The 19,067-nt window shown below is 35.1% G+C and overlaps 1 protein-coding gene across 5 annotated transcripts in view; it reads left to right on the top strand.

Annotated features, from left to right (window-relative positions):
- USP9X (ubiquitin specific peptidase 9 X-linked) overlaps nucleotides 1-19,067 on the top strand; it is a 97,148-nt gene that overhangs the window by 34,077 nt on the left and 44,004 nt on the right. For all 5 annotated transcript variants that reach the window (XM_086879704.1, XM_086879703.1, XM_086879702.1 and 2 more), the window contains 9 exons: nucleotides 366-481; nucleotides 770-1,021; nucleotides 1,099-1,237; nucleotides 2,825-2,977; nucleotides 6,726-6,830; nucleotides 8,295-8,501; nucleotides 9,328-9,464; nucleotides 14,553-14,686; nucleotides 18,740-18,827. In XM_086879704.1, the coding sequence (XP_086735830.1) occupies nucleotides 366-481; nucleotides 770-1,021; nucleotides 1,099-1,237; nucleotides 2,825-2,977; nucleotides 6,726-6,830; nucleotides 8,295-8,501; nucleotides 9,328-9,464; nucleotides 14,553-14,686; nucleotides 18,740-18,827 (1,331 nt within the window). The remainder of the gene's footprint in view (nucleotides 1-365; nucleotides 482-769; nucleotides 1,022-1,098; nucleotides 1,238-2,824; nucleotides 2,978-6,725; nucleotides 6,831-8,294; nucleotides 8,502-9,327; nucleotides 9,465-14,552; nucleotides 14,687-18,739; nucleotides 18,828-19,067) is intronic.

Here is a 19,067-nt window from a genome sequence, read left to right as displayed (position 1 = left end):
TCTTAGTATTTTTATATGTGGCATTATTACATCCAGGGCAAAGAAAAAATGCCAGAACTGTCAGAATTCCTGTAGTAATTTAACAGCCAAAGCTGGACCTAAATTATAGTCAATTTTATTCCTGTATATTTAATAAATTTCTTTGAGTAGCTCATAGACAGCATCTTTTCTGTCATCATGTCAAAGAGCAGATCTTGTTGCCTGTTTCTGAGCATTTCCTTTAAACTGGATATGTAAACTGTTGTGTAAAGCACAACTGTTTTTAAAAACTGTTTTGAAGCAAATTTTGTTATTGACAATTACTTGAAAGTATTTCTAGATGGTACTTTATAAATATCAGAAAATAACTGTTCGTTTTATTACAGGGTTGGCTAGTAGATCTTATCAACAAGTTTGGCACATTAAATGGATTTCAGATCTTGCATGATCGATTCATGAGTGGATCAGCATTGAATGTTCAGATCATTGCAGCTCTCATCAAGTAAGTTTTTTTCAAAATAATGATTTATGCATTTACAATAGTTGGACTCAGTATAAAATACTGTGTTAGCAGAAAGCTTAGACTTCTATTGAAGCTCTTCCTTTCACTCCATCTCTTTATCTCGTTGTGTCTACCTTCACCATTTCTTCTAAGAAATTCTTCCTTCACCACGTGCTTCTAAGTAGATATGAGTTTCTTTAATAAATTACACCTTATTATCATAAGTAATAAATAATAAAAAAAATCATACTGATTATGACACTTTCCTTTTTTTTCCTTGTTTTTTAGGCCATTTGGACAATGTTTTGAATTTTTAACATTACATACAGTGAAGAAATACTTCCTTCCAATTATAGAAATGGTTCCACAGTTTTTAGAAAATTTAACAGATGATGAACTGAAAAAAGAAGCAAAGAATGAAGCCAAAAATGATGCTCTGTCAATGATAATCAAATCTCTAAAGAACTTAGCTTCAAGAGTTCCAGGACAAGAAGAAACTGTAAAAAATTTAGAAATATTTAGGTTAAAAATGATTCTTAGGTAAGGTGCTACTCCTAATATAATATGCCACAGGTGACATTTTTTTCCACACTTTTTACATTAAATTTTTCTCACAGGTTGTTACAAATTTCCTCTTTCAATGGTAAAATGAATGCACTAAATGAAGTTAACAAAGTAATATCCAGTGTGTCATACTACACTCATCGACATGGTAATCCTGAAGAGGAGGAGTGGCTCACAGCTGAAAGAATGGCAGTAAGTGCTCCTTTTCAGTGAAGTTCATTGCACAGATTTTGTTTTTCCTTTGTACTTCAGCTATAGAGATAGCTATACACTGTGGATCCAGCACACACTGTTTATTTTAATATACATTGCTAGGAACATTAGGTATCATGTGATGGTAATAAAGCACTTTAATAGTAGCCGTTCTGTGAAAGAATGCTGTATTTGTGTCAAAGCTCCTGTTAAGAATTACTTTTCAGTGCTGCTAAAGCTATGGCTCAAGAATGGATTCTTGAATAGTGTGGGTTCTATATAGAGTTTTAAAAAACCCAGAGAAACCTAGACAAAACAAGTGTGATTCATTTGAAACTTCAGTGCCACAGGAACTGGAAAATTACTGATCATTTAAATAAGGATATAGTCTGGATTTGGTGCTTCAACTTCTTCTCATTAGAGTTCTAAGTGACTAGTCTGCTTCTCACATTTCAGAAGCTGGATGCTTTGGTACAGAAAATTCTAGATATTGCATTTTTGTTTTAATCAATATTTTCATATTTTGAATATGTTGCTTGAATGTATGTATAGGGAAGAATGAAAATATGTAATTATAAAACTAAAAGAAGAACTATTTTCCCATAATCTTTGTGAAATCTAGTTGCATTAAATTATTTTTGCCCTGTTCTGCCTCATCTTTCTGAGCGGCCACCTGTTGTGAAGTTTGTAATCTACTAAAGGACATTGGACAAGAAAGAGTAACTGCAGTTTTGACTTTTTAAAGCAGTAGGAGGAAATAGGTCTCTTTTTTACACATTCCCTACAGTTTGGCATCTCATACAAGACCTGTGTGTTTAACTGCAAATGTCTAGATTTCATTATTCCATGAGATGAGCTTGAATATTTTAGGTCTAATTGAGGACACTGTTGGAAATTGCGATGCTGTGGATGTTTGTTTTCTCTTTCAGTGCTCAGAGCACATCCTGCTTTGCTTCACTTGGAACAAAACGGTCTGACCGTGTCAGTGACACCACTGAGAAAATTTCATCTCCTTAAATATGGCTTGAATATTTGCCTCTGGTTCAATTAGAAACATTTTAAAAACCCTAAGTGGCAGTATTTAAATAATCTTTTTTATATTTCGGTCCTTGCTTAAGTCCTTTTTATGGGATATGCTGTAGCTGTACCATTAGAGTTAGAAGTGTCTTAATAATTTAGTTTTGATACTTAATCACTGTGAATTGGAAGATAAAAATTTTGTTCCTTGAATAGAAGAGTTAACTCTTCTTTACATTGGCTTCTTATATTTAAAATTGTTTGAACATTTTTATGCTCCAAGTTTGTGATTTTAATATGCCTGAAAAAAATTCCCCCTAAGATAACACAATGAAGAGGATTCCAATAATAATCTAGTAATATATTTGATTATTTAAAATGGTGATTTTGTTTTTGTTGGCTTTTTGGTTTTTGGGGTTTTTTTTAAGAGAGAGGAAATTAAAAATTGTGGCCTTCCTGTCGTGCTGCATTTTTTTAATCCGTAACAGGTTGGATTTTTGTTTTGTAGTTTAAATATCAATGATGGCACCTGAATAATTCGAGATGGCATTACTTTCTTTTTATATTCAGGAATGGATCCAGCAGAACAACATTTTATCAATTGTATTAAGAGATAGTCTTCATCAACCTCAATATGTAGAAAAGCTTGAGAAAATTCTCCGGTTTGTCATCAAAGAGAAAGCTCTCACTTTGCAGGATCTTGACAACATTTGGGCTGCACAGGTAAATAATTCAGCTGCTTGTCTGCTGCTGCACAGGAGGCATCTCCTTGCATGTCGTGTTGAGAAGAGAACCTGGGCTGCTTCTGCTCTGTGGCAGACAAAGCTAAAGAAAAAACTGAGATGAAATGGTGTTCGTTTTTGGGGTCTCTGAGCTTAAAATTGACTTCTTAAATATCTCCAGTGGAAGGGGTCAGCTACATGTGTATGTAAAGCCTGAGGGAACAGTTCAGAACGTAGTGCAGAGATGCTCTTTTTTAAGTATTGAGGCCTTCAGCGTTGAGCAAAGACATGATACATGATAACTTAGTATTTTAAAATGCATGAAGAAATATGTGTTGCTAGTCTCGGGGTTCCCCATGGTTGTGTAAGTTTTTCCTGGGCAGAGTGTGATTAGTAAGGCTTATAATAATGACTTCTGGAAGTTGTTTAGCTGTGAGTTCTTTTCTGTGTGTTGCAGTAATTATTTTTGGAAAATTACAAATTCTGAAATGTTGAATTTTCTACTTACATGACTGGGGAGGCTGGACTTCCTTAGCTATGGGCTGCATGAGTTTAGCACACAGATTAGGCATCTGTAGAGACAAAACCATTGAGAATTACTGTGTATATAGAAAATTAAAAAAAAAAATAGGATAGAAACATGAATAATGGTTAGTAAAAGTCTGATTCTACAAATAAGTCCTCAGGCCAGCCTTTCAAGTGTGGGAAGGCTAACTCTGGTTTCCAAGACAAGGAGGGAGGGGGGTCTCTGGTTTGGGCAGGGATAGAGTTAAATTTCTCCATAGTAGCTTCTGTAGTAACTGTGTTATCTCACTTTGACCCTCCTGACTCCCTTTCCCCATGGCACTGTGGGGTGGAGAGTTGAGTGAGCAGCTCTGTCCTGCTCAGTTGCCAGCTGGGTTATCCCCTGACTAGGGCTAATACAAGTTTGGTTATTTTAGTAACACAGTTTACATGTGTTCCTGCTGTTCTGAGACTATAACAGTTTGGTTTAAGTGGACTTACTTTGAGGTAACATTTAAAACACTTGGGGCTGCAGGTGATGTAGGGGAGATCTCTGATGTTACAAGTAACTTCATCATGCCTAACCTTCAATTCCAGCATGGCAGTAACTGCACAGGCTGAAACTCAGTACAGGCTTTTCTTATTATCCCAAAGTTCAGTTAAGAAAATTTCATCATGTAGCAGAGCAATACACAGATTACTTGAATTAATACACAGATTAATCTGGGATCATACTGTTAGTTTTCAGCTTGTAGTCTGTAGATCTTTCCAGAATACAAGATACCTGTAAGGGGGGAAAAAAAAAAATAAAAAAATTGAGAGGTTATTTTGCTGTTAGTCGGCTTATTTTACCTATTTTAGAGCCTCACTTTTAATAAGAGGAGAAAAAATCTGAAATTTGGGGGGAAAAAAGTCTTCTAAGCAATTACCTTGCTCCTAGTGCTTGGAAATAGGACATATGGATAAGATAGTGTAAGTCAGACTTTCTACCCTTCCAGAAAAATGGGAATACACGGTGCAACCCTTAAAAGTGGGAATAGACCACCCTAACAGTTAAATAAAAATTAGGAGTAAATACAGTTAATTTCAGAAGAAATGTTCCATGCCCTTAAAATACCCAGCTTGCTCTGCTCACTTCTTACTCTTTCAAGTGGGTGGCTACTAAAGTGCTCTGCTGTAATTTTGCAATGTACTTTTTTTTGTGTGAAGGTAACTAATCCAGGTAAATGGTTTCACTGAGGTTTTAGCCATGCGATTATAATGGACTAAAAATTAAGAATAGTAAAATCTGCAAATACAGAATGACTTTCACCTACTTCACTACTCCCTGTGTATAGTACTTTTGAGAAGTTCTTATTAAACAACTGCCCCTGAGAGCAGCTGGGGCATGAAATTCAGTAGTGAGGAGTTGATTTACTGTGTAGCTTTATATAACAGACTATTTTAGCTCGGCCTCAGTGCAGGAGTGTGGAGGTTTTGCTTTCAGGCTCAAGCTCTTGTGTTGCTGCCTGGGTTTACAGAGTGAGCATGCACCTGAGACTCTTAGTATTACTAAAAGAAATCCATTTATGCTGCTTTTACTTTCAAAGGTAACCAAAGTTTTAATTTTTTTGAAATGTTTTCATGTCTTGCAAAGCCAGTGCTTTGTAAGAGTGTGTTTGATTAAAAGAATAGTTTTGGAAGTCTCTAAATGCAAGCATTAAGTTGCAGCTTCTGGAGTTGCAGGGAAAGATCCAGCTGTGCAAAATACAGAATGGCAGGAGTTGAGGTCTCATGACTTACATTATGGAGTATTTAACTGGAACTTCACAGGCATTTCCCGTTCTTGTGCAGGCCACACACCAGGTTCCTTACCTCCTCCTCTCTGGTTCTGCTTCCCCAGACCATTCAGGGCTTAACAGCTTCCTCGTATCAGTTAAAAACCTCCCAAATCAAGGTTGTTACCTTCTTCTTGCTCTTCTTGGTCCCCCCAGGACTGGCCATACTTCTCTTGTTGTATTACAGATGCTCTGCATGCTTTCAGTTTTTTCTTTCTATCCAGGAAATGGTCTGGTAATAAGAAAAAAATTACATTATGTTTTCCAAAGTCAAGTGGAATGATGGGTTTAGTAATTTCCCCTCCTGTAATGTCACCCAAAACATGAAAATGAACATTAATTAAAATGATTTTTTTAAAACAAAAATTCATGGCACTTTATAAAGAGTTTGAGGCACAGCATATAACAAAGCTGTTAGTCTGGTTTGGTTTTAGTTTTAGTTTTAAATTACTGATGGAAGTTTTTAGTAGGAATTGAATTTCAGAAGTGCTTATACATGTATTTTTAATAGTGTACAAGATTAATTACATCAGAATGTGTATTCTGGGTATTTGTTTTGCATTTCTTATTTCTCACTTACAGGAAAATTTTCCACAGTAAATCACCAATTGATTCTCATAGTGCAAATTTGTTGGTTTTGAGTGCAGATGTAAAGTACAGAATGTGTTTTCCAGCCTTGGCAGAAAATTTTCTTCATGCTCAGAGTTAAATGGATCTAGCTTTTTTCTCCCTCATTGTCTTCCTCCTTAAATGTCAAAACTGTGATGTACACCAAAGTCTCACTTAAAACTGTGTCTAGTATAAAACTCAACATCTTATCCTTAGTTGTCTCTTTGCTGGATTTGTAAGTTCAGAAGCTGCTGGACTTGAGAACATTGTCTGGTAACAAGTTGTTTGTAATAGAAGGATTTAGTTTTCTGTGAATCCATTAACACAAATGAAGTACTCCAGCTATGTGGAAATACTAATAATTGGTTTACACCTTAAAACAACTCAATGAAATTCAGAAGTGGATTTTGAGTAATTTCTTATAAAATAACCCTAAATCATAAAAACTCACACAAAACAACATTAAAGTACCAGTTTGTAAGTTAAAGTACCTTTTTAGATTTTATTGTCCTCTGTCCCAGCTTGATTTTGTAGCAGGAACAAAAAAAAATAAATATTTTGATGCCACAGTATTTGTGGTCTAAATAAATAAATACTTGTGTGCACACACAAATCACTCTTAAATACTTACACTTAAAAGGGAAATCTAAATATTGTAAATTCCCAGTGAAGTGTTCAGTTTGCTGTGCCGCTCCCACAGCATCAGCTTTTCTTGCTAGCCACTTCTAGTAGTCTTGTTTATAAAAATTATGTAGAATGTCTTGCTGCTTGACTTAAAATAAATTGTTGGTGGATCTTTTTTTTTTTTCTTCTTGACAGGCAGGAAAACATGAAGCCATTGTAAAAAATGTTCATGATCTTCTCGCAAAATTAGCTTGGGATTTCTCTCCTGAACAGCTTGATCACCTGTTTGATTGTTTCAAGGTAGTTTTGTTTTGACTGTATTCAGGAAATGGGTTGTGAGGGTGTGTGTAAATTTGTGGCTTTTTCAGTATTTTTCTTTCTTCTTGTAGATTTGTTCAGTTTTTGTGTGTTAAAAGACTTAGTGTGTAGCACCAGTCTGAAATATTTAATTCTAGAAAGGCTGTTCTTTAATGAGCACTCCTTGTGAGATTTTCTGTTTACTTCCTGTCTAAAACAAAGGCTGCTTATGTTTGTGTAGTAGACAGTTTTGTTTTCTGGTTTGAACACTTCACCTGTAGTATTAAAGTTACATTTAGCATCCTAGGAATATAGTTTTCCAAATAAAATAAGTTATTTATCTTAGATACCTTTTTGCATTTGTTCTAAATTAAGAAGTTTTTGGTGATTTAATGTTTTTCTCCTGGCATTAGAGTAGGTTTTGTCAGGTTTACTGGGCAGTGCTACTTTTGATCTTCTAAGTAGAGGAGATCAAGGACTTCCGTTCCCTGCTCCCCCAACTTCCTCTCTATCATGTAATAACTTTTCTCTGTTTAGCTTACATACAAAATGAAACAGTCTCAGGAAGATAAAGTTGAGTGTTTATAAACACATAGTGATTTGTTTGAAATGACAAAACAACTTGTTTCTGAAAGTTTATGTTATTCACTGGCTTTTATGTATAACATTTAACATTTGCAGCTTCCAGTAGTGGTGCTGTCTGGGTTGTTTTACTGTTTCACTTTCAGGACATGATCTGCTGTACTAGAAAATGCAAGCCAGCTTTGTAGACTCAGTAGACTCTGTTTTCTCTTTTTAGATAAATGCAATATAGTCATACCTTACATGCAATTTGTGCTTTGTTTAATGTGGTCTTGTAATTTGATGAATGTGGGTCTAATGTTCTGTAGCTCAGATACTCAACCCAGTGCTCAGAAATTCTGTGTATAAACTGTTGTGTCTGACCTTGAGAGATGAATATGAAGTGATACTATATTGAAAACTTAGCCAGAAAAAGGTTAATTTAATGCAGGAGCCATGTGTTTCAGTCAGATTCAGAGACACAAGTGATACAAAAGTTTTACTTATGTAGTGATTATAAGTTATTTAAGAAACCTTTTAAGTGTAAGCACAGGAGTTTCATGAAAGCATTTGAAAGAAACAGCTGAGTCTGCTCTGATTGTTGGTGAAATTGTCAATGGTAATGTTAACTTTTTCAAACATATCTGTGATCTTTAAACAAAGAACCATCTTTTTTAAGCTTCAAGTTGAATATTCTATGGTTGCAAATACTAGAACTAGAGCTCTTCAGTTGTGTCTGGCTTATGTATTGCTCTAATTTGCTATTTATTATTAATGACAGGAATTAATGTGAAAGTTCTTTATGTAGTTGCATCACTTTATTGCTGCACTGTTTAACAGTGCAGGTTATGTGTAGAATTTCTAAAATAAGGACTTCTATAATATTTTTTAAAAATACTGTCTTAGGCAAGTTGGACGAATGCAAGCAAGAAACAGCGTGAGAAACTGCTTGAGTTAATCCGTCGCCTTGCAGAGGATGACAAGGATGGTGTGATGGCACACAAAGTGCTGAACCTTTTGTGGAATTTGGCTCACAGTGATGATGTGCCAGTTGATATCATGGACCAGGCTCTTAGTGCCCATATTAAAATCTTAGATTACAGCTGTTCACAGGTGAGTAATCCAGTATGAAAACAGTCAGAATTTCCTTCCATTCCCCATGAAAAATTCGAGGTATTTGGTAATTTAACAAAGGTGTTACTTAGTATGGTTCTACCAACATCCTAGTACTTTTAAAATGTTACAGGACATATTTTATTTAACACAGTTGGTGCTTTAATGGAAGAGAGTGTAATGCATCAGTATGCCTATCTTGTTGCAATTGGTGACATACTGTATTTAGCACACTGGAAGAATTGGAAACGAGCCCTGCCAAAATAAATAGGGAGAAAGGAAAAGCAGCACCCCCAACTTTGCTTTTTCCCAAACTCAGTCATTTTAATTTGCTTCAGTGGGTTTTGTTGAGGTTTTTTTGTGTCAGTAAGTCATTATCTGTTTTGTGTAATCTTAGAAAGGACCTAGCAAAATCCTTTACACACTATTATACACTCTCCTTCCCCACCCAAACTTCTGTGGGAGTCTGTCAGAGTAGTAATTAATTATGGTTTGAAATTAATCCATTGTACATCTTGTTAAGAAACAGTTTCTTATTGTTTCTTGATATTTTACAAGTGTGAGTAGAAATAAATAAGAGAGAGAGAGCAAATTATTTAAACACTTGTTAAATAAGTACTGAGTGCTTCAATGCAGGGAGTTTGTAACACACTGGTAGCTTCTACCACTAGAGCTGCTCAGATACTTCTGTTATGCTTTTATGCTTCAGAACTCAGGTGATCCAGTATTTATTTGAGTTTGTGTGTTCTATCTTGGAAATAAAGAAGGGGAATTAGGATATTCTGCAGTATGCTTGATTTTTGATTATAAACTGCTGTTCTTTAAGGATCGAGATACACAAAAGATCCAGTGGATAGATCGTTTTATAGAAGAACTTCGCACAAATGACAAATGGGTCATTCCTGCACTGAAACAAATTAGAGAAATTTGCAGTTTGTTTGGTGAAGCACCACAAAACTTGAGGTAAGAATGGGATTCAGATAAAATTTTGTCTGTAAAGGGTTGGATGGGTTGGAATTTAAATTTTTTTTTTTTTTTTGCCCAAGAGGTCAGGATGGTCATGGTAAAACCTGTGTTGGAAGGTGGGCTTGAGTTTGTTCTAGTGTGTATAAATAGTATCTGTAAATCAGACACCTAATTTTGCTAAGGAGCATTAGCTGCTTCTTCATGCACATTTTTAATAATTTTTACAGTAATCTAGTGGAAAATCTGGGTTTCTTTTTCAGTTATTCATGGGCTTTTCTGAATGACAATGGAATTAGCTAACAAAGCATAAATTGTTTTACATGCCTATATGGCTGTATGAACACACATACATACACAAACATAGCCAGCCATCCCTTTTCTTTGATGATAAATTCTTGCAGGTCATTAGTTCATACAATTAAAATCAAAGGTAACTTTGTGGTCCGGGAGAAATTCTCTACTGATTTTCTCTCCTGAATGGAATAGATTAGAAATGTGTGGAATTTGTTTTATTGGGATGGGTGGGTGTATTGGTTTGTTTTGTGGGGGATTAATTTGATGTTTGTTTCTGAAAGGAAGAAATAATGAGAAGCCATTATCAGTTTGGGCTTGTTAAAGTATACATGATCATTTTAATTATTTTAGATGTCTTCTCAGTAAGAAAGATTGAGCCCCTAAGAGTATTCTTATCCACATCAGAATTTTTACAGACTCCTGAAACTTACAACTTACTGCTGGCTTATCAGTGTTCCACAATTGCTTTGTTTTAATTCTTGTAGCAGATAAAATATTCAAATCAACATTGTTATTACAGTCCGCTCACAAGAAGGATCACATTAGAAAAAGTTGAGGAAAATAAGCCACAGTTTATACAACACTATCTTCTTACTGATACCATTTTCAGGAGCTGTGATAATGTTGCATTCCTTTTCTGGCTTTTCGAGTTTTCTTTATTCATTTAGTTTGCAACATATTTCTCAAATTTTCCATGTATTTTAATTCCTTACAGTTTTATGTTAATGATTGTGTGAGGTTTATCCAAAAAGGTCACAAAGTTAGCTGCTAATTCACAGAAAAGTCAGTTTTCTGTGTCTTGGAATCCTTAACGTTTTTCATGCTGTAAGATCCAGGCAAACCATGCTACCTGGTTATTCAAGTTGAATGCTTTTAGCACATGTTTTAATAAAGATGCTTTACTTTCAGTAATTAATTAATGAAGCACTTCAAGCATTCAAAGCATTGATTTAGGTTTCTGCTCTGAAGTAACCTTGGGAGGAACTGAACAACTTTCATTGTCGAAGTGTAGGTTTCCTGTATGGTCTACGTACAGTTAAATGGTTTGAATGTCTGTCCTATTTTTTTTTTTTTTTTAATTTGACTATATCTTCCTCAGATTTTAGGGCAGTCTGCATTGAAGTATGTAATAGCACCTTATTTTTATGCAGAATTTGAAAGTAAATATGGCAGGAAAGTGAACTTGGAATTGAAAGTTTCAATCAAGGAACTTAAAAACCCTTTGTTAGCAAGATACTGTGTTGAGGGAGTTATTTTAGTCAGGTGGTATTACTACCCAGGTGATTGGGAAATTAGCTGAGTAAAAACAATTTTGAAATAATCAGTTGCTTTCCAGTCCTTTAAATTTTTTCATAACTTTTAATATTGATACAGTTTGGAAACTGTAATGCATGCATACAATATCTCTTCCTATCAGTTTAGCTTATCTGACTTAAAACTTTAACACTTTTCTAGAATTTGGAGTGAAAATAGGTCCAAACAGGTGTTTGTGATAACTGTCTCAAAAAAAGTCACAGAACACATTCTTTATGCTGCTGAGGTGGGCCAGCTGATTGGCACTGGCAATGGAAAGTTCAGTCCAGATCAGCAAGCAGTGCTGATTCTTGGCAAAAATCTGTATAAATTATCTTATGCCATTGGCACTGTAGAAATTCTTTTGAGGGGGAGGTTTTAATTGTTGCTAGTTATTCATGCAGTTGAACAGTGATGAATTGGTTATACAATTGCTGTGGCAAAATTTAGCTCCCTGACCACAAAGAAATGCTACATGTCAGGAAGTTCAGTTTAACCAGAATTGCAACAGAAAATAATATTTATCTAAGTACAAGGACTCTTGTGGGTACAAAGATGCTTATTAATGCTTAGGAACAGTGGCCTTTATCATTTAATTCTCTCTACATTGGATGGTAGAACCTCCTGTAAACCCATATCAAATGCTTAAGTTGCACCTGAGCAGTAGAAGTCCAGTCTCTTAAATTACTTGTCCAGGAGAATTAACTGAACACTGAGAGTTCCGAGGTTTCACAGTGCTTTAAGGCAACAATGCTGCTTCAAGTCACTTTCTAGCCTAAGTAGTAGAATTTGTGGGAATTGGTTGCTGTGATTTGGATTTAAGTCTGAATAATCTGTGCTCTTTTGGTGGTGTATAACATTTGTTCAGTTAGCACAATGGTCATCTTCAAAAGCTGAATTATGTATGTAGTATTATATTGGGTAAATTATATGTGCTGATAAATAATTATTTTTAATCCAGTTAAATGAAGTTGTTTGGAATTTTGCCCTTGCGAGTTTGCCAGTATTTTTCTGTCAAATAAGCTATGTCCTTTTTCGTAATCCAAAATGCTTTGTCATCCCTTTCAAAAATGGTATTTTTAGTTTTTATACATTGACTTTTGGTATCCATTTAGTATAAACACAATGAAAATATGAGTTTTGCTGTTAACTTCAATTTTTCAAGCTCCTCAGTTATTGCGCATTAATGAGTGTCTAGTAATTAATGCGTAATAATATTAAAGGTTAAACGATTGTGTCCCAGTGGTTGCATCATGTTAGTCTAACCTTAGATGCTTAAGGAAAATTTAGAATTTTTTTTTAATACTAGAAAACATGCTAACAGCTCTTGTCAGATCAGCTTTTTTTCCTGCGCCTAAAGACAATAATTTTGCCTTTGAGTCCATCCTAGCAATGGATCAAAATAACATTGGAAGTGTTGCTCATGATCACTGTTATAACTCATAGCCTATATCTCTAGTTATTTAAATTATTATGCTTTTCAAAGTCGTCGCTAACCAAGATGGATCCATGTGCAAATATACTGTTTGTGCATGTCGCTGAGAAGGTAGAGAAATAAAAAATACCTGGCACAGAACATTGTAGTCTTCTACTGATAAAGCTTTGGTTTTGCTGTACTGTATGAGATGGATACAAATGCATAATATTATGAATATAAATACACACTCCAATATCTCTGATTCCACAAAACACCCCATCTTGGTTTTGTTTGTTCCTTTAGTTGTTTGATCATATGTATTTCCCAGATAATCAGGCTTCTTATTTAGTGTTACCCTTTGTGAATGCAGTTCTCTGTAGGTGACATCTTGGGTAATCACTAAAATAGCCATCCAGTCTTCTGCTGGATTTGCTGCTGCTTTATTCTGAGTAAGGAGGTTGGTGGAGATGGAATGAAACATAATTAGAAAGTTTCTTAAAGTGAAAACAGAGAGTGTTCTGAATATATGAAGTCTTGTATGTTTTCTTTTTTCATGCTTCCATCCATTTTGTTTTCTCTCTGACAGATGTCTAGGTACTTGGGTGTTTTTAACACAATTTTTGAAGTGTTTGAAGTGCCCCTTTCAAACTGTTTTAGAAAATTCTGCATGTTTTGAAATTTAATCTTCTGAAAACCACAGAGTGCTTAGCAGGCCAAATTCTGTTGGTTGCAGATAACAAAATTATTGGCAGGGTGTTGATGGCTTCTGTCTTTTAAACCCAGATGGACACTGATCTTTGTCCAGTTAATCAATTTGTCTGTTGTTGTTACATCTACAGTGCAAATGTGGTTATCAGCTGCAAAGATCTCTGTCAGCTGATGCTGGAACTGGGATTTCTTGCCTTCCCCAATGTTCTCTAAAGGAGTGGCAGTACCGTGGAGTGCTGTAGGCTGTGTAGTATGGACAGGCTCTTTCCCATGAAGGATGGGAATTCCTACCTGTAACCCACTCAGCTAATTCTGAGGTTTACTTGGTTAAGTGTTGAAAGAAAGGAGAACAATTTTGAAATCACATCTTTCTTTCTTTAGGGCAGGCTATGGGATCAGCTGAGTGGCAATGAGGAATGCTGCTCTTCCTCCTGACACCCACATGTTTTCGTTTTTTCTCTTTTTATCATGGAAGAACAGTACTGGTTTATGCAGTCAAGATCAGTGCTCTGATCTACAGCTGTTGGGACATTTTGAGAGTGCTCTGCAGAGGTGATGGGTCCCCAAGCTCTAGAATTTGATAGTGCTTGTGGCATGTGGGTCTTGGACACAAGCTCTGTATTTTCTTTTCTGGTTTGCTTTTGTCATCTGAATAGTTCTAGTGTTGTTTAAGAGCAGCATTTTTGGTCAGATCTTGATAATACACTTAACTTACAATCTAATTATTTATTTGGGATATTTTATTTCTTGAACTTTTCTGGGGGTTTTTATGTTATATGTGTAACATAAAGCTGTGTAACAACTTTTTTTTGCTTGTACATTTTTTCACATTGTTCTTAGAAAAAAATCAATACTGTTTTTAGGCTTTTTAAGTATTGAAATAATTGGTGAGGTTTTTGGCTAGTGTACTTTAACTATGGTATCGAGTTTTACTTGGTGTTTTAATGTTAAATATAGAAAAGAACATCAGATGGCTGTGGGAGAAACCAGGTATTGTAGCTGTAGTTGAGGGTCTCTACTGTGCATTTTGGGCAGGTGTTTATTTCTCTTCTGTCTTGCTGCAGATAGCCTCCCTCCAGCACACTGAACTGCTCATATTGCTTTGATGTTTTCCATTCATATTGTAACCATATAATCCTCATAAATTAGCTGCTTTAGTGGCTGGTAAGAACTGTTGATACATCAGAAGATATTAAAATATGTCAGGAACTTAAAATATGTCAAGAACTTAATCAGAAACTTAACTTGCTCTGTTTGAGATGTTGTAGGAGAATTTGGATCTTGCATTAAAGATGTGTCTCTTAAATTGATTTCCAAACTATTCAGTGCAAAGATTTCTTTCTTTTCCTCTAACACTTGTATTTCAATTTCAGTCAAACTCAGCGAAGTCCCCACGTATTTTACCGACATGACTTAATCAATCAACTGCAGCACAATCATGCCCTCGTTACACTGGTTGCAGAAAACCTCTCTGCCTATATGGAAAGCATGAGGCAGTATGCTAAAGGTGAGTTTTAATATCAAGTTGCTTCGTGGAGTATTGGAGAATTCCAGCTGAAAATGGAGTTAAAAGTAAATTCCAATAATAAAATAACTATTAAGTTTCTTTAATTTTCAAGCATCTGTGGGGTTAATAGTGACTGGGTAAGAAAAGCTTAAAATACTAATTTTTTTCTTTTTTATAAATGAAATATGTGTTTTGCAGCAGAATATGAGAAAGTGGCAGCCACTGTTAATCTGTGGATTGATAAAAATCATCTTGCACCTACTTAGGCTAGGGTAGTTATTTTTGTAGAAGGTTCTAGTACTTGTAGTTTTGAATTTTGAGGGCTCCTTTGAGAAGTTTTTTAATCACCTCAGTTTGCAGCCAATATTTGGAATTTGTCTGGGAGAAAGACTTCAAACCACAGAGATACCATTTCTTTTTCCTGTGTAGCTCCCAATTCTGTTCAGGCTCTCTCACCGTGTTTGTTATTAGCAGCACTTGGGCAGCACTTTGTGTTAGTATTTTTGTATTTTAGGCTAAATCCAGCTCTTTGATGATGAATTTACACTCTTACTCTGGATTAACTTTTAGCTACTGAGTTAGAAGCATGGAAATGAAGAACAGTGAACCAGGAAACTTGGTACACTGGACCACAATTCCATAAATACAAAATTACACCAACAGAAGTGAAAGGAGATTTACACCCCTCCTTCCCCACCACTGACTTTACTGACTGGAACCAAAGACTGTTCTACCCTGGCCTCATAAGTCTGGCAGCTTATACTGTCTGTGTGTGTGTGTATGTATTTTATATAAAAGATATCCAAAATACATACTTGAGGACTTGTGTAGTGGTGCTCTGTGAAGATGGTCACTTCATCAAGGTGTAGGCCGGTGCGAATAATATTCAGTTAAATCTCATACTGCAGCTGTATTTCTCTGTTCAGTTGTACGTGGGGTAAACCCTAATTTAAGTTTCTTAACTAATGATAGCATTGCACTAATTAATGTTAAAATAATACTAAATTATGTGGTCTGTTCTCACTATTAGTATAGGAACTATTTTTAATTTATCTTGCTTTTTAATTCTCAAGTCAAAAGGTCATTCTTGAAAATATTGTTTACCTATCAAATTGTTGAGGGCAGAAGAATTTGGCTGATGTCTTGAAAGATCTTTTTCCTTTCCCAAAAACCCACATGGCCCTGACCCTCCCCAGCTATAGTGACTCAGTTAAGCAGAACTACAAACATCTTCAGTGCAATAGGAATTACAAGTGTGTAAAGGGTTTAAATTTAATCTAATTACAAAGCAATTAATTGCTTTCTTGAGATGAAACTGCTGTAGATCTTCTCATTTGTATCAGAGTACAGATGAATAGCAGATGAATAATAGTGTGGGTTTTTTTATTAGGTGCTTTATTACATTATTAAGGGCAACCTGGATATCTTCCTTGTGTTCCAGATACTGTGCTCAGACTGTAATCCACAGTTCTTGTGCAAAAACTCTTTAATTTTCAGTTGTATATACTAAATAGAGCAGAAAATAGAGTACTGAGAAGTTTGTCTTCCATGCCTTCATGGAGGGGGAGAAAATACGCCAGGGGGCCATATAAATGAAAGGGAATAAATGAAAGCAGAAGAAAGAAGATGATGCATCTGAAGACAGAAGGAACTGGAAGCTGTAGAAGCTTATAAGCTTGGCTGGAGAAGGTGAATGAGACAAAGGAGGAAAATTCAAGGCAAAGATCCAAACAGCACAGGTCAAACAAATGCAATAGAAATAAAAAATCCAGTTCTCGACAGATATTCTTGGCACTTAACACAGCAATTACTATGTAATTTGGATATTTGAATTAATTTTGAATTTGCCATATGTTTGTTTTCCTTGAAGTCTTCCCTAGTTGTTTTCAGTGGCCGAGAACAGTGTTCCTATTCTTCTGTTACTCACTAATGCATAGAGTTTTCTGGGATACTCCCCTTTCATGTGTTTGCCTTTTTAAGGTTAAAGAGAAGCCTAATCTATGTTTCTGAATTTTTTCCCTGCTCTGTGATTTTCCCTTCTATTGAACTCATCCTTTCCTTCAGCTCTACAAAATCCTCCGTGAGATGAGACAACTACTCTTGGATTTTGTAGTCCTGAAAGAGGTCACAGTTTCATCTTTCAATGATTTATATAAGTTCTTCTGAAAATGTTTAAAGATTGCTTGTCAATTCTCCTTTATTTCTGTTTTATTGCTGTAATAAAAAAATCTAAAGTGTTAGTTAAATGGATTTGTAGAAACTGTACCATATGATCTTCTGTGTGTTTATCATATACTTAAATTTTCAACCAGTTGTTTTCTGCTCCAGTATGTAAGAGGAATTTTTAAGGAGATCACACTTAGACTTGCTGTGGGATGTATAGAGTAGGAAATAAATCTGGGAGATGTAGAAAGAACGTGATCTAGAAAATATTTAGGAAAGTGGATTTCTTTTGTAGTTCAGAGTTTTTCAGAATTCTGAAGTTCATCCACACTGCCTTTGTGCAGCTGGCTGGTTTTGAGTTCTCCTATCATCACCATTATTGATGTTGTGTCTGTGAATTAAACTCTAGTCAGGAAGTAAAAGCCCAGATATTCCCTACAGTGAAAATAAATGAACACCACTGCCTCCCCCTCAACAAATCAAAATCAAACAAAAACCCCACCCACAACCCCCAACACTTCAAGTAATCAATTTTAATTTCTCTGCAATATGCTTATCCACCATGATTTTTTTTTCTGCTGGAGACATAGCATATTATACTGGTTTTCTACTTCTAATTCTTAAATAATTTTTGTTCACATACTTTGATATTATTTCCTCAGATTATTTTTTCACATTTCTCCTTTTGCCAATTGTTAATTTATGATAATTTCATGAAGGTTATAATTTAATTTGTAAGGATTTTTGATGAATATAATATCTTCAGTTTTGCAGACATTAGTTAACTACTGGTTTTCTGGTTTTTCTATCACTCAATATTTATACTTGGATTTAGAGAGGAGTTATTTATGACAATTATTTTTCTTTATTTTGAAACACTGATTTACTTCTTTATCCCCCCTGCTTAATGTAATAGGAGATACTGATTTTCAGCTTTGAAGATGAATTTTAGTATTAGTCTTGATGTTGTCAAGAGATGGTCTACAATGGCTGGGTCACCTTAGTTAAAGGAAGTCTGTACACCTTCGCAAATAAGAAATATAGCATTAATTAGTTTATAATGGAGCTGTCATAATGAATATGTGTCATGATGAAATACTGCAAGTACAGATGAAGGGAATGCAAGTGCAGATCTAGACTGTATCTCTTTAATTAAAAAAATCTAAGCAGCAGCAGCCAACCACCAAACAAAACCACACCAAAACCATGTTCCTATGAACAAAATTGCTGTTTGTTAAGAAAATATTGTGTAGAACTTTGACAAAATGGAGGTAAAAGTTTGACTTCATGCTTTACTTTCAAAAGACTTCTGTTTCAAGCTTGTCAGTATTACAGACATTTGGGTTTTATGTTTGTGAACTTGCAGTAAGTAAAGTTGTCTTATACTTTCTTTCTCTGAGTGATGTTGTGTGCATAGCTATGTATAAAGGTGATAAGGAATCTTTTGTCTTTGGAAAAGATGCTGTGTAACAAAACTAAAGCATCCTCAGAAAAAAGCAATAGTTAATTAAGTTATATGCTTGGTATATATCTATTTTCAACTGACTTCTGACCTCAGACTGACTACTTGAAAGTAGGAAAAATTTATTTGAATAAGTGCAAGTTCTTAGTAGTTCTGTAACACTTCAGTTATACTGAACAGTGAGGATGTCTGAGTATCTGCACATATTTTGTTTGTTGATTTGATTACAGACCTCAGTAGTCTGTGCCTGTGCTCAGCTTAGGAAGAAGCATTAACTGGTAGCTGACTGCTGAAAACTTTTGATACATCGCACTGAAAATGTACTGGGTTTGCATTATATTCAGAGTAACATGTCTTCAAACACATCCTGTCTTCTGGAGTCAGCATCACTTTTCTGAATGTTGTCTAATGAAATGTTTTGTTTGCAGAGCATGGTGAATATGATCCTCAAACTGTGAGACCAGGAAGCCGATACAGTCATGTGCAGGAAGTACAGGAGCGGCTTAATTTCTTACGGTGAGTTTTAACTTGAACATTTGTTTAACTTCTATAAGAATATTTTGAATGCTTTTTAAAGAAAAATCCTTTGCATTTCTTTCTCTTCTATAGCTTTAATCTGTTTTATTAACTTCTTTCAAAACTCAGATGCAAAAATACACAGAATGTTTTTGATTTGGGCTGGGATTTTTTTCCTGGAGGGCTTCTATGCTATGGTTGGAATATTCAAATAAAGTTTATTAGAATCTTTGGACTCCA

This window comes from Cyanistes caeruleus, chromosome 3 (genome assembly GCF_971803275.1).
Source record: "Cyanistes caeruleus chromosome 3, bCyaCae1.hap1.1, whole genome shotgun sequence".
In the NCBI taxonomy this organism is placed as follows: Eukaryota; Metazoa; Chordata; class Aves; order Passeriformes; family Paridae; genus Cyanistes; species Cyanistes caeruleus.
Note: the sequence above shows the minus strand (reverse complement) of the source record. Positions and strands in the feature narration are given on the sequence as shown.